We start from the raw sequence: 12449 nt of genomic DNA on the forward strand, positions 1-12449 counted from the left end.
TGGTCTTATATCCCACCAAATCCTCACAGAGCAGAGTTCTAGGCGGGTTATAGATTGCATGCATTTTACAAAGACTTTATACATACCATTGTTACAAAGAGCTTATATACAATAACTGATAAAACATTGATTATATCTATAGTATATGATAAGAAACTAATTAAGTATTTAAACAGATATTTCAGTAAGCTTCAATTTAGTTATATTGATCTCTGCTCAGCTTTGAGCCAGGAATGAAATAGCCAGGGCTGTTTTAGGATAGGATTGAGCTTCAGCAGTAGAGCGGTGTGTGAATCCTAGAAGCAGACCAGCTGACTTTCTTAAAGCGTACAAGGAAGCACATTGGCAGAGATCTGACAGCCTGATATTACAATGAAAGTAAAAAGAGAAGAGACACATGCCTGTTACCCTTGGTGTACATCACTTACTGAAATTTGTCGTGCTGCTGCTCTCTTTTCAGAATATTCTGGCTGGGGCTTTGTTCGGCCCATGGTTGGGGTTACTTCTGTGCTGTACATTAACCTCAATGGGTGCAACCTGCTGTTACTTGCTATCCAGTGCCTTTGGGAAGCAGTTTGTAGTCTACTATTTTCCTGAGAAGGTAGCCATGCTTCAAGGAAAGGTAATGAAAGAACCACTGATCTACATCTGATCCACTAGGACTCAATTCAACCATTTTCTAAAGACTGAATTTGTTCCGCATTGACCAACATATATACTTGAATATAAACCAATCCTGAATATAAACAGAAGTAACCCTTTTTCTCCTAAAAGGGGGGGGAATAAGGTTAACACAAATATAAACAAAAGATTTATATTCAAGTGCCCTGCCAGGCTCTGCACCCTGTCTCCCCCCCTCCCTCCTTCTCCTAATGCCTTGCAGGCTACCTCGGGGCCTGCCTTAAGCTCTGGTGGTCCAGCAGTGAGCCGGATCAGGAGGGATTCCTCCTTCCTCCTGTCTTGGCTGATTCTGAAGCATTACACTTCCCTCCTGCCTCCTAGACCTCTAGAAAATCTACCTTGAAAGCTCTGGTGGTGAACTGGGGCAGGAGCAATTTTCCTACACTCCTGCCCCATGCAGAACCACTATCTAAAATGGCTGCGATGAGTTCTTGGGGCAACTTCATGAGTTCCTGCGATCTTGCAAGATCGCCACAAGAACTTGTGGCAGCCATTTTAGATAGTGGCTCTGCATGGGGCAGGAGTGTAGGAAGATTGCTCCTGCCCCAGTTCACCACTGAACCACCAGGGTTTTCAAGGTAGGTTTTCTAGAGGTCTGGGAGGCGGGAGGGAAGTATGTTTCAGAATCAGCTGTGATTGGAGGTGGGAGGGATCCCTCCTGTCCCGATTCACTAGTGGACCATCAGGGTTTACAGCAGGCCTGGGGGAGACCTGCAAGAGGTCCAGGAGGGGGCAGGTGGGTACTGACTCTAATATAAACTGAGACCCACATTTGTGGGCCATTTTATTGGCCCCAAAATCTTGGTTTATATTCAAGAATATACGGTATTTATACAGTTCTATTATTTTATCTGTGAGCCCAGAGTGACTTCCAGGAACCTGAAGTAAGACTTCAGGATTTCAGTAATTTAAGTTGCTGGTCATCTGCCATGTGCTTACAAAACCTTTGTGAGCTGGGAAATGTAATTATTATTATTAATCAAAATTAATCTACTATTTATCATTTCTATAGTGCTACTAGACTGTAATGCTGTACACAGACACAAAAGAGAGAGCACCTGCTATAGCATGGGCAGATTTGAAAATAACGGGGAGTCAGTTTAGGCAGAAACTCTGGAAACTTAATGAATCCTTAGAGGAATACTGTATAATTAGAAGTTCTATTGCTCATCCAGGAATATTTTTTAAGAATAATAGCAGGAAAGTATCTAAAGTCACCGGGTGAGAAGGTTTTTATTTTTATTTTTTTTAAGCATTTATGTTTCTTTTCAAGTGAAAATACAGAAAAAGAAAGGTAAAATATACACATCAAATCCTACTAGTCCACATCATAGAAACATCCTCATACTTAACAAATTGTCTGTTACACAATATAAAGAATTAATATCACTTTTGAACATCCCTTGTGTCTTCATGTATAACAAGTAATCAGGACAATCTTTTCAAATCATTAAGCAAATAATTCTCCCTTTACTGGTTTCCCCAGCAAGAAAGATTCTCTCTCTTTTTTTTATGTTCGATCAAGCATTTACACAGAAATTTAAGGAAAAAGGATGCCCCAACTTCCAAAAACCTTGCTTTAAGTTGAAGAAAAACTTTCCTCCTCATCTGGATTGTCCTAGAAACAGCAGGAAAAATCTGAATAGTTTGACCACGAAACAGTAATGCTTTTTTTAGGAAAATAAGCTTTCAAGACAGCCAGTTTCTGTGCATCACACTGCAAAGTTACCAACAATATTGCTTTCTTGGTGATATCTCTTGAAGACTCAAAAAATTATGAAATGTCTAAACTGTTAGGAGTAACTAACTCCCTAAGGAAGATAATATCCAAGTTTATTAATCATTTGATATACCATCTATCATACAATAACTGAATGGTTTACAATAAGTTCTGTAGTGAAATATAACTAAAAAAGAAATAATATAGGTGAGTTTTAAGGACCAACATACACTAACATTGACCATTAGGAAGAGAACAAGAAGTAACAGCTTTACTGGAATCATCAAATGTAGATCTAACTGGTCATGCTACATTGTTGGCTACCTTTGTATTCCATCAAGATTAGGAGATTGTCTTGAAGTTATATTATAGTCTGAAGCAAATCTTCTATTTAGAAAAAAGAATACATATTTTTTCAGACGTTTCAAATGGACTCAAGCTAGGAGAAAATAGTTTCTAGTGTATCGTGATAAAGTCATCTCTATAGGAGCTCTGTTCCAGCTAAGATTTCCCTGTAAATGTTTTATTTCCTATCAAGATAATAGATATATATTCTATGAAACAGTTCAGCTTCGTTTCTTTTTAGAAGGAAAGGGGATTTCATTTGCAGTCCAGGGAAATGCAGTGTAAGAATCAAGTCTGTAATAATGCTGAAAGTCTGCTCTCTTTCTGTTTAAATTGATTGTATTCTTTGGATTTTTTTTTCCTTTTCCTGGAGGATTATTACCTTTGCTCCCAGTAACTTGAAGACTATATTAAGAGTTCTTTATTCTTCTTTTTGTTATATTTTGATGTCCAATGGAAAAGTTGGCTGTAAATTATCTTATTTTTCTTTCAAAGGTTATGCTTTGTATGCAATTTGAAATTTAAATAATTTAAAAATAAATAAATAAATTCATGCTTAAATTGAAATGTTTTTTTTCTTTGATATTACTGGGTGCTAGACCATAGAAGTCTGCCCAGAAAACTGGCGTTGATTGATACCTAGGGTTCCAACTACTAGAGTTGCAGTCAAAGCTCACTCTAGCCTATTCAAACCATCACATCATTTGCGGTATGCAGACCATAAGGCCCTGATTCTCCAAAAGTGCGTCCCGATTTTAGGCAGCTGTAGGCGTCCTACAGCTGTCTAATCAGCCAATTGGGATGCACGTTTAAAAAAAAAAAAATGCTCCCCAGGCAGGCCGCCTATATTGAAGGCGAGGCCCGCAAGACACCTAGGCCCTGATTCTGTATAGGACACCCGGGAGAGGCGTCCTATTCAGAATCGGCCTAAATTAAAACCCCGATTCTGTAACCGGCGTCCATGTTACAGACGCTGGTTAGAGAATTGGGTTAGATTAGACAAGGCCCGCTACACTTATCGCGGCAAGGGATCTCTCTGCCGCTATAAGTATAGCGGGCCGCGGCCTGTCCGATCAGATGCTCCCCCCCTCCAACACTACCAACCGCCCTCCCCCCCGACATTACTGATCTCCCTCCCACCCCAACACTACCCATCACTGGCAGGAGGGTGTCCAATCCCTCCTGCCCGAAGACGCACCCCCCCCTCCCTGGCGCTAATAACCCCCAAACCTCCAAACTAACCTGTTCTTCAGGCCAGACGGTTCTTGCCCGTCCAGCTGGTAGGCCCGCCTTGTCGAAATGAGGCGGGCTCGCCCCTTCCCGGCCCATCCCGCCGAAGCCTAAGGCCTGATTGGCCCAGGCTCTAGAAGCCTGGACCAATCAGGCCTTAGGCATAGCGGTTCCGCCCATCCCCACTAAGTCTAAGGTCTGATTGGCCAATCAGGCCTTAGGCTTCAACGGGATGGGTCGGGAAGGGGCGAGCCCGCCTCATTTCGACGAGGCGGGCTTACCAGCTGGACGGGCAAGAACCGTCTGGCCTGAAGAACATGTTAGTTTGGAGGTTTGGGGGTTGTTAGCAATCCATATTGTCGGGGGGGGGCATCTTCTGGCAGGAGGGTTTGGGCACCCTCCTGCCAGCGATGGGTAGTGTCGGGGTGGGAGGGAGATCGGTAATGTCGGGAAGGGGGGGGCGGTTGTTAGTGTCGGAGGGGGGGCATCCGATCGGACAGGCTGCGGCCCGCTATACTTATAGCGGCAGAAAGATCCCTTGCTGCGATAAGTATAGCGGCTGCGTCTACTTACAACGTAGACCAGCATTTTGCTGGCCTACATTTTAAGGTTTCTTCCTCTACTAGGGAGACGCGTAGGGCCACCTAGGTTCGCCTAAGGCCCGCCTAAGGCCCTTAGGTGAGCTTAGGCGTCTTACGGGTCTCCCTAGGCTCCCGGAGGCGCCTTCAGGCCTGCCTGGGGAGCATTTTTTTTAAAAAACGTGCATCCCGATTGGCTGATTACACAGCTGTAGGACGCCTACAGCTGCCTAAAATCAGGACGCACTTTTGGAGAATCAGGGCCTAAAAGTCTACCCTGCACCTTCCTCATGTTTAAAATACTGGAGTTCCTATCAAAATCCTCCCCAGCCCATCCTTAACTGCATTGCTATATACCAGGCACAGACCATGCAAGTCTGCCATTCATTTTCTAATTAGAGATCAACTGTGTTCATCCCATGCTTTTTTGAATTCTGACATCGCTTTCCTCTCCCATCACCTCCCTCAGGAGAGCATTCCAGGCATCAACCACCCTTTTTCATGAATTTCCTAACATGCCTAAGTCTACCACCCTGCAACTAGTTTTACCATTTTCCCTTCTCTGAAAAAAATTTGGTTCTATATTAATACCTTTCAAGTATTTAAACATCAGTATCACCCCTATCTCTTCTCTCCTCTAGAGTATCATACATATTCAGATCTTCCCATCTCTTCTTGTACGTCATTTGTCTCAATCCTCCTACCATTTTTGTTGCCTTCCTCTGGACTGCATCCAAAACTGAACACAATATTCCAAATGGGGCCTCACCTATGATATGTACAGGGGCATCAACACCTCCGTTCTTCTACTGGTTACGCCTCTCTCTGTACAGCTTAGCATCCTTCTGGCTACAGCCACCGCCTTGTCACATTATTTTGTCACCTTCACATCCTCAAACACTATCACCCAAGGTCCCTCGCCCCATACATGCACATCAGTCTCTCACCTCCCAGCACATACGGCTCCCTCAGATTTCTACTTCCCAAATGCATCACTCTGCATTTCTTGGCGTTGAATTTTAGTTGCCAAACATTAGACCATTTTTCCAACTTTTGTAGATCTTTTTTCATGTTTTCTACTCCCTCTGGGATGCGAGTATGTCTTATTTTACTTACATTATTAATAAGTCTTTTGAGGAAGAATGTGTGCCTACTGCTTTGAAGAAAGCTAAAGAATCCATCTCTGGCCCAACTTTGCCCAGTTTCCTCATTACCTTTTCTAGCCAAAGTGGAAAGAGCTGTTTATAAATTGGTTGATTTTCTGGAGACTCGTGAGATTTTTTATGTTTGTCAGTTTGGTTTTCATGTCAGTCATGACGCTGAAGCTTTATTAATGTCATTTATCAACACAATTTGGCTTCATTAAGGGAGAGTGGCATTTTTTGGTTAGTCTAGATATCTTGGCAGCCTTTGAAACTATTCATTCAATTTTAATTAATAGATTACAATCGATTGCTATTTCGGGACAAGTACTTAATTGGTTTTTGTCTTTTCTATGATAGAACTTGTAATGTGGTTACTAATCTAGTTAGATCTGATGACATGCCCTGCTTGAGTGCTGTTCCCCAGGAATTGGTACTGTCTCCCATTTTATTTAACATTGCCATTTGCTTCAAAATTTGGAACTCAATTATGGAAGCCGTACCTTCAAAAAGATATAAAAAGGATGGAGTTGGTCCAGAGGAAGGCTACTAAAATGGTATGTGGTCTTCATCATAAGGCGTATGGGGACAGGCTTAAAGACCTCAATCTGTATACCTTGGAGGAAAGGCGGGAGAGGGGGGTTGATATGATTGACACATTTAAATACTTACATAATGTAAATGCGCATGAGTCGAGTCTCTTTCATTTGAAAGGAAACTGCAATGAGAGGGCATAGGATGAAGTTAATAGGCTCCAGAGTAATCTAAGGAAATACTTTTTTACAGAAAGGGTGGTAGATGCGTGGAACAGTCTCCTGGAAGAAGTGGTGGAAACAGAGACTGTGTCTGAATTCAAGAGGGCCTGGGATAGGCATGTGGGATCTCTCAGAGAGAGAAAGAGATAATGGTTACTGCGGATGGGCAGACTAAATGGGCCATTTGGCCTTTATCTGCCATCATGAAACATAGAAACATAGAAGATGATGGCAGAAAGGGGCCATGGCCCATTAAGTCTGCCCACTCTAATGACCCACCCCCCATGACATTACCCCCCTAGAGTTCCCACATGTATATCCCATTTCCTTTTAAAGTCTGGCACGCTGCTGGCCTCAATCACCTGAAGTAGAAATTCATTCCAATGATCAACCACCCTTTCAGTGAAGAAATACTTCCTGGTGTCGCCATGATATTTCCCACCCCTGATTTTCAGCGGATGCCCTCTTGTGGCCGAGGGACTTTTTAAGAAAGAAGATATCCTCTTCTACCTCGATACAGCCCATGATATATTTAAACGTTTCAATCATGTCTCCTCTCTCTCTACGTTCCTTGAGTGAGTATAGCTGTAATCTTTTCAGCCGTTCCTCATACGGGAAATCTTTGAGCCCCGAGATCATCCTGGTGGCCATTCGTTGAACCGACTCAACTCTCAGTACATCTTTTTGGTAATGTGGTCTCCAGAATTGTGCGCAATATTCCAGATGAGGTCTCACCATGGATCTGTACAACAGCATTATGATCTCAGACCTCGTTAAAGAAAAGAAACGAGCATTTATTTCCTACAAACACTCGCAGAAAAGGAAGATCAAAATAGAATATATGGCCAGGTCTACAGCTGTCAAAGCGGCAGTCAGAGAAGCCAAGCTTCTAGTTGAAGAAAACCTAGCAAAGAACATTAAGAAAGGGGACAAATTCTTCTTTAGGTATATTAGCGACAGAAAGAGAAACACGGATGGGATAGTACGCCTCAAAAAACCAGACAGAAATTACGTAGAATCAGATTCAGATAAAGCCGAACTACTAAATGAATACTTCTGCTCAGTCTTCACCTGCGAGGCTCCGGGGTCCGGTCCACAGTTGCAGGCTAAGCAAAGCTCGGAAGACCCGTTTCGGAATTTCGAGTTTACACCAGGGGACGTCTACGGCGAACTATCAAGACTCAAAGTGAACAAAGCCATGGGACCGGACAATCTACACCCCAGAGTGCTCAGGGAGCTTTGTGACGTCCTAGCGGAACCGTTATCTGTACTCTTCAATCTCTCCCTGAGCATGGGAAGAGTCCCCTTGGACTGGAAAACAGCTAATGTCGTTCCTCTGCACAAAAAGGGGTGCAGGGCAGAGGCTGCAAATTACAGACCGGTGAATCTCACATCAATAGTAAATAAACTCATGGAAACACTAATCAAACACAAATTAGACACGATCCTGGAAGAGGAGAATCTACGCAATCCCCACCAACATGGTTTCACCAAGGGTAGGTCCTGCCAATCCAATCTTATCAGCTTCTTTGACTGGGTGTCAAGAAAGCTGGATTTAGGAGAGTGCCTGGACGTCGTGTACTTGGACTTCAGTAAAGCTTTTGATAGCGTCCCCCATCGCAGATGAAATCGATGGGATTAGGTGAAACACTAACCGCATGGGTCAATGATTGGCTAAGTGGTAGACTTCAGAGGGTGGTGGTTAACGGTACCCTCTCTGGAATGTCGGAGGTGACCAGTGGAGTGCTGCAGGGCTCGGTTTTGGGCCCGATCCTTTTCAACATATTCATGGGAGACCTGACCCAGGGGCTTCAAGGTAAAATAACATTGTTCGCCGATGATGCCAAACTATATAACATTGTAAGTAACAGCAATTTGTGAGACAGTATGATGTAGGGCCTGCTTTTACTGGAACATTAGTCCTTGACCTGGCAGCTTAGCTTCAATGCTAAAAAATGCAAGGTCATGCACCTTGGCAACAATAATCCATGCAGAACATACACATTGAATGGAGAGACCTTGGCAAGGTCTCAGCAGAACGGGATCTGGGGGTGATCATTAATGAAGACATGAAAACTGCCAATCAAGTGGAGAAGGCTTCATCCAAGGCAAGGCAAATGCTGGGTTGTATCTGGAGAAGCTTTGTTAGTCGAAAACCCGACGTCATAATGCCATTGTACAGAACCATGGTGAGGCCTCATCTGGATTACTGCGTACAATTCTGGAGGCCACATTACCGTAAAGATATGCTGAGAGTTGAGTCGGTTCAGCGAATGGCCACCAGGTTGGTCTTGGGGCTCAAGGATCTCTCGTACGAAGAAAGGCTGAACAAATTGCGGCTATACTCTCTCGAAGAACGTAGAGAGAGGGGAGACATGATTGAGACGTTTAAGTATATCACTGGTCGCATCGAGGTAGAAGATGATATTTTCTTTCTTAGAGGACCCTCAGCCACAAGGGGGCATCCACTGAAAATAAAGGGCGGGAAGTTTCATGGCGACACCAGGAAGTACTTCTTCACCGAGAGAGTGGTTGACAATTGGAATGAGCTTCCAGTACAGGTGATCGAGGCCAGCAGCATGCCAGATTTTAAGAACAGATGGGATGCTCATGTCGGATCTCTAAGAGGGGAAGGGTCATCAGAGTGCGATCTCTCAAAGGGTAGCTAGGGGGGTGGGTCAATAGAGTGGGCAGACTTGATGGGCCTTGGCCCTTTTCTGCCGTCACTTTCTATGTTTTTATGACTTCAGGCTACCGGCTGACGAAACTTCTACGGATACAACCCATCATTTGTGTTGCCTTCGATGAAGCCTTCTCCACTTGATTGGCTGTTTTAATGTCTTCGCTAATAATCACCCCCAAGTCACGTTCTGCCTTAGTTCTAGCTAAGGTCTCACCATTTAATGTGTAAGTTCTGCACGGATTTTTGCTGCCAAGGTGCATGACCTTACATTTTTTAGCATTGATGCTTAGCTGCCAAGTCGAGGACCAATGTTCTAATTGAAGTAGGTTCTGCTTCATATTGTCGGGCATGGTGCCTTTACTTACTATGTTGCATAGTTTGGCGTCATCGGCGAATAATGTGATTTTACCTTGAAGCCCCTGAGTTAGGTCTCCTACAAATATGTTGAAAAGGATCGGGCCCAAGACCGAGCCCTTTCTATGTTCACTTATTTGCGGATGACATTCAGATTTTGATTAAGATTCAGTCTAATATCAATGAGACACTGGAGCAGCTATAATTGAATTTAAGATTGATTAATAACTGGTTGCATGGTAATCATCTAAAGCTAAATGTGTTAAAAACTAAAATTCTGCTTTTGTCTGCTTACGGTTCTTCTGATATTCCAGAAGTTATTCCAGTAGATGGAGTGGAGTTAAAAGTATTTAAGATGCATACTTTAGGAGTCGTTTTAAGATACTAATTTGTCTTTGAAATTTCAGGTCTTTGAAACTTATTAGACACCTATGTGAGTTGCTGCCTTTTGAGAACTTTCATCAGATGCTACTTGCAATATTATTTCCCTGTTTTGATTATTGTAATGGCCTCTTGATAGGTTTACCAAATAAATACCTTAAAGCGTTTCAAGTTTCACAGAATGATAGAGATAGAGTTCTGACTGGTACAGGGCAATTTGAATACATTACACCTATTTTGATTTCATTACACTGGCATCCTGTTGAGTTTAGGATTACTTTCAAACTTCTCTCATTTTTAAATCTCTGAAAAGAATGACTTCTCCAATTTTTACTTCTGTGTTGAAGCTTTATCTACCAGTTAGGTCTCTCTGTTTTTCTGATTCTCTCTTGTTGGAGGTTCCTTTTTTTCATACCATTAGGTTGTGTTACAGGAAATCTCTTTTCAGTGTTAGAGGGCCTGAGTTATGGAATGCTCTGTCATAAGAATAGCCTTACTGAGTCAGACCAATGGTCCATCTAGCCCAGTATCCCATCTTCACGGAGGACAATCCAAGTCACAAATACCTGACAAAAACCTAAATAGTAGCATTCCATGCCACCGATCCAGGCAAGTAGTGACTTCCCCCATGTCTCAACAGCAGACTAAGGACTTTTTCCTCCAGGAATTTGTCCAAATCCTTTTTAAAACCAGCTACATTAACCGCTCTTACTACATCCTGTAATGCATTCTAGAGCTTAAACTATTCTCTGAGTGAAGAAATGTTTCATCCTATTGGTTTTAAAAGTAGCACTAATTTTGAGTGTCAGTCTTGATACATTAAAAAAAAATCGATCCACTTGTGCCCGTTCTACACCATTTAGGATTTTGTAGACTTCAATCATATCTTCCCTCAGCCGTCTCTTTTCCAAGCTGAAGAGCCTTAGCCTCTTTAGTCTTTCCTCATACGAGAGGAGTTCCATCCCCTTTATCATCTTGATCGTTCTTTGAACCTTTTCTAGTTCTGCTATATCTTTTTTGAGGTAAGGAGACCAGAACTGAACGCAATACTCCAGGTGAGGTTACACCTTTGAGCGATACAGAGGCATTATAACATTCTTAGTCTTGCTAACCATTCTTTTTTTAATAATTCCTAGCATCCTTTCAAGAAACTCGTGCTCTGGTGAGTTTTCAGTCATTTAAAAGAGAAATCACAATTGTGCTATTCGTGTGTGTATTTGGCATTTCTTCATGAGCAGCTTTGCCTGTGATTATGTTTTTAATGTCATACAGATTTATTTTATAATTGATATTTCATTATTTTTTATATTTTAATGGTCTTTTCTTTGATTCATTTGGGTTTTATTTTAATTTGTGTATGTACCGTATTTTTTGCTCCATAAGGCGCACTTTTTTCCACCCAAAAGTGGATGGAAATCTCAGTGCATCTTATGTAGCGAAGGTACAAAAAATTACACCCCCCGTACTGTTTAAAACACCTCTCCCGCTGCTGAACCTTTTTAAAACATCCCGCCCGCTGCCCCACCGCATGCCCGCTACACCTCTGTAAAACACCCCACTGCCGTCCATCGCACCTTTTTTAAACCGCGCCCGGCTGCCCGCCCGCCGCTGTCCTCCTGACTGCTTACAAATTACAGTACCTGGTGGTCCAGCATGATCCCTCTCTCCTTAGCTGTCTCTTTTTATTATTTCCCAGCCAGTGGCACGGAGGTCAGAAGAGCGCGACGGTCAGGAGCAAAGCTTTCTGCACTCTCGCTTGGGCCCGTGCTGTTTTCTGAATGGCTGCAACCAGTTCTCGCGAGTCATGCAAGAACTGATCGCAGCCATTCAGAAAACAGCGCGGACCCAAGTGGGAGCATGGAAAGCTTTGCTCCTGACCGCTGCGCTCTTCTGACCTCCCCGCCTCTGGCTGGGAAATAAGAAGAGGAGACAGCTAGCGAGCATGGAAGGGATTTTAAAAGGTACCAGGGGGATGTTTAAAATAGCAAGACAGCCATCTAGGGAGGGAGGGATTTTAAAAAGTACCGGGGGTGGGGGGATGTTTAAAATAGCAAGACAGCTGTCGAGGAAGGGTGGAATTTTAAAAGGTAGTGGGGGTGGGGTGGGGGAGATGTTTAAAATACAAAAAAATCTGTATAGAGAGGGATTTTAAAAAAGTACCGGGGGTGGGGTGGGGGGGATTGTTTAAAATACCAAGACAGCCATCTAAGGAGGGAGGGATTTTTAAAGGTACGGGGGTGTATGATTTAAAAAGTACTGGGGGATAAGTAGGGGGCATGGGGGATTATTTGTGGGGGGTATGGGGGATGATTTATGATACATGGGGGGTATGGGGCCTGCCTGTCACTAGGCCAGCCTGCCTGCCCTGTGCCCTGTCCCCTGTCCCAGCCTACCACTAGCCCACCAGAGAGGGGACAGGGTACAGAGCCTGGCAGGGAGGGGGGACAGGGTGCAAAGTCTGACAAGGAGTCTGGGGTTGGGTACAGAGCCTGGCAGAGAGAATTTGGCTCAGAATGTTTTCTTGTTTTCCTCCTCTAAATCTAGGGTGCATCTTATGGTCAGGTGCATCATATGGAACGA

At 43.4% G+C, this 12449-nt stretch overlaps 1 protein-coding gene across 1 annotated transcript in view; it reads left to right on the top strand.

The window, feature by feature from the left end:
• TMEM41A (transmembrane protein 41A) overlaps nucleotides 1-12449 on the top strand; it is a 48415-nt gene that overhangs the window by 7667 nt on the left and 28299 nt on the right. The window contains exon 3 of the mRNA XM_033945549.1: nucleotides 461-622. Coding sequence (XP_033801440.1) covers nucleotides 461-622 — 162 coding nt within the window. The remainder of the gene's footprint in view (nucleotides 1-460; nucleotides 623-12449) is intronic.

Source organism: Geotrypetes seraphini, chromosome 5 (assembly GCF_902459505.1).
Source record: "Geotrypetes seraphini chromosome 5, aGeoSer1.1, whole genome shotgun sequence".
NCBI classification, from domain to species: Eukaryota; Metazoa; Chordata; class Amphibia; order Gymnophiona; family Dermophiidae; genus Geotrypetes; species Geotrypetes seraphini.